The following is a 3,162-nucleotide window of genomic DNA, read 5'->3' as shown; positions in this document are numbered from 1 at the left end:
GTCAATACTATATATAATAAATTACTAAATAAATTCAATATATAGTTCAATAAAAATAAACTTTCGCTAAATTTAAATTTTGAATATATTTTTAATTGAATTTCGGGTGTTTTTATTTCTAAAAATAAACTTTTGCTAAATTTACGTTGAATGTTAGCCGTAAAATTGACTATATAATATTCACTCAAAAGATTTTTTCATCTTTCTATTATTATAAGAAATGAGAATGGATTGTAGAGTCTCCATTTCCAATCTTCTATATTCTCATTACTATCTATCCCTGTAGCTCAGTTTGGGTAACTAACTTAATTAAACTCCTTTTAATAAAATAACTTAAACAATAAATGACTCTGTTAAAAGTAACTTATAAATAAGTTATTTTGTGTTTGGATTTTTAACTCTAAAAGTGCTTATTTTATAAAAATGTAATGAAAAGTAGAAGTATTATGAGAGAAGTCATTTTTTTTTAACTTCTCTATAAGCTCCAAAATAACTTCTTAAAAAGTTGTAATTTGGTTTTAAAAATTACACCAAATATTAATACTACTACTTTTCATAAGTCAAAAGTTAAAAAAAACTACTTCTAGAGTTTCCAAACGGGCCTAAGTCTATAACAGAAACCTTTTTCCAATGTATGGTTTCCATGCATAAATAGCAGTTGAATATGCTTCACTTAAGGTTACAGCTGTTACAAAGAGATGATTTGTTTATTTATTTATTTTCTTTTTGGCCCATCAAGAATATCATTATTACATTCAAGTCATCGGATTAGGCATCATATCAACCAAAAGTAGGGTTAGTTCCAATAAGTGGGGCATAATAATGCAACCCACAATCACAACATCAATCAAAGCTTTTTGCATGAATAATTTTACAAAAAAGTTGGATTTTTTTCATATGAATGAAATCTTAATAATATATTCTCCAAATCTTTCACACCCATCACTGCTTTTTAATTAACTTTTGATGCATATTAGTGATAGACAGATAACAACTACTATCAAAGCTTTCACACACTAATCACAGCATGAGCCACAAAATAAAGTAATATATGGACAAAAATATCCTTAGGAACCTAGAAAAAAGGAGAGGGAAAGAAAAAAGACATTAAAAAAAGCCTTATAATACATCTGATTCTTCTTCCTTTCTTTTCTTCAATTCATTAGCTTTTACTTTTTAAGTCTATAAGATTTATATGTAATGACTAACACCACCTAAATAAGCTTTTTAGCTCAAAAAGAATATACATATAGTTGCTTTAGATTTGTGGAAACTGACATATTCGCCTTGAGAAAAGCATACTAACTATTTTTATATTAATTAATTATATATATATAGTACCTAATTTTATATATATATATAGCTGTGCATTAATCTGTATATATTCTTTAGAAGCAATCCATGAATCATGATGTATACCAAACTAAAATTAACTAGACATGTTCTTCGTTCTGTTGCATTGTGAATATGATCATCTCCCTAAGGTGAATTCCAAGCTTGGATTATTCTGACAATCTAAATTATTTTGATCCTTGAAGCTTCTTGATTGTATATGGTTGCTTCCCTGCACAAATTTAAAGTAATATGCAATTATCAATGTCATAATCAAATTTAGAACATGGTTTAATTTCCATTAATTTTTTCAACAAATTAGGTGACAACCCACCTCGGAGAGCTTCCCAATAATGTGTTGAGATGATAGGGTTTCTGGACTAAGCTCGTTGGCTTGTATCCATGCTTCTCTACTGCCATTCATGATTTAAAGGGACAAAAACATGTAAATGAATGAAGTAGTTAAATAAATCATTTAATTTTGCTATTCATATATATCAATTAGATCAGTAACTAATCATATATACAAATAATTGAACAGCAAATTATTAGTCGATATTATATAATTTTTTGTGTATTTGTCAGGCTTAATTATATTGACCCCTTTAAAAAAATATAATGTCACATTATATTTTTAAATTATAGGAATCTTGAGTATTAATTATCACAAACATAAAAAAATGTATATATCTTCATAAATAACAAGATATGACGTATAATAATATCCCCAAATATATAACATCAGAATATTCAATGTAATTTCCTCTATATTAGGCCAGTGTCTAGTTGTTCAAAGTTAAACACTGGAAAGGAAGTGCTAAAACAGGTGAATTATCAAGTCATTAAGTATATATATATATATATAACATGATACACACAATGCAATTCCCAGGTTGTGGTAGAGACTTAATTGTACTTTTTTCTCTTCTGTTTCATTCATCATATATATATACCTTCTTCATTATCTTTTAATTTCATTTAATTAGCTGTTAATAAACCCCTAGCCTTTGTCTAATTAAATGCTTAAAAGTTCTACGTTGGAATATATATATATAATTCTTTTGGAATATGTAAGGACATATATATTCGTTAAAAAACTTTACCTTGTATTCCTTAGTCGTCCTTTTTATACTTCATGAACACATTCTTTTTTATCAAATACTTTACGTTAAGTACCTTAGCTTGTTTGTTTAACATGATTGGTAACTAATCATGGGGTTTTTCCAATAAGGAGGGTGTCATATAAAGGAATACAACAGCAAGGAATTAACTAAATCCCGTTAATAAAAAGTCTTTATTTTATTTGACTTTTTTTTGGTACAGGAAAGCATTTATCGATTCTTAACTCTTAATTTCGTTTTATTTTAATTAAAAAAAAAATACATGTTAGACAAAAATCAATCCATCCAGTGCACAATTCTGAATAAACAATCAAGGGTTCCTATCCCAATGCCAACTACTACTTACAGTACTATAATGTTTAGGTTTAAAGTTTGGTGAAAATTTAAGTGTAGTCAATTTTATGTAAAGTTGATAACTGAAAGTCGTTAGATGATAATTTAGTCAAATTCATCAACTCATTTAACAACTCTTATCTATCAACTTCACATGAATTTAACTACATCTGAGTTTTCATATTGAAGTTTATATATCATTAATATGTTAGTTTTGTAATAAATTACAGGGAACATAGTTTCAGGCCAAAATCCTGGCACCCCCTGAGTGGATCAACTATCTGTCCACACCTATATACATATAGAACATTAACAATTGGTCAATATTAATTAGATAAATATATTATTTATATTTATTATTTATTAAGAGAGTAGT

At 27.0% G+C, this 3,162-nt stretch overlaps 1 protein-coding gene across 3 annotated transcripts in view; it reads right to left on the bottom strand.

Annotated features, from left to right (window-relative positions):
* Positions 448–3,162, bottom strand: part of LOC107644092 (transcription repressor KAN1-like) — a 9,205-nt gene continuing 6,490 nt past the window's right edge. For all 3 annotated transcript variants that reach the window (XM_016347886.2, XM_016347885.2, XM_016347884.2), the window contains exons 5-6: positions 1,667–1,745; positions 448–1,564 (exon numbers count right to left, since the gene is read on the bottom strand). In XM_016347886.2, coding sequence (XP_016203372.1) covers positions 1,516–1,564; positions 1,667–1,745 — 128 coding nt within the window. In that variant the 3' untranslated portion in view covers positions 448–1,515. The remainder of the gene's footprint in view (positions 1,565–1,666; positions 1,746–3,162) is intronic.

The sequence above is a fragment of the Arachis ipaensis genome, chromosome B05, assembly GCF_000816755.2.
Source record: "Arachis ipaensis cultivar K30076 chromosome B05, Araip1.1, whole genome shotgun sequence".
Lineage (NCBI taxonomy): Eukaryota > Viridiplantae > Streptophyta > Magnoliopsida > Fabales > Fabaceae > Arachis > Arachis ipaensis.
This window is presented reverse-complemented; position numbering and strand designations above follow the sequence as displayed.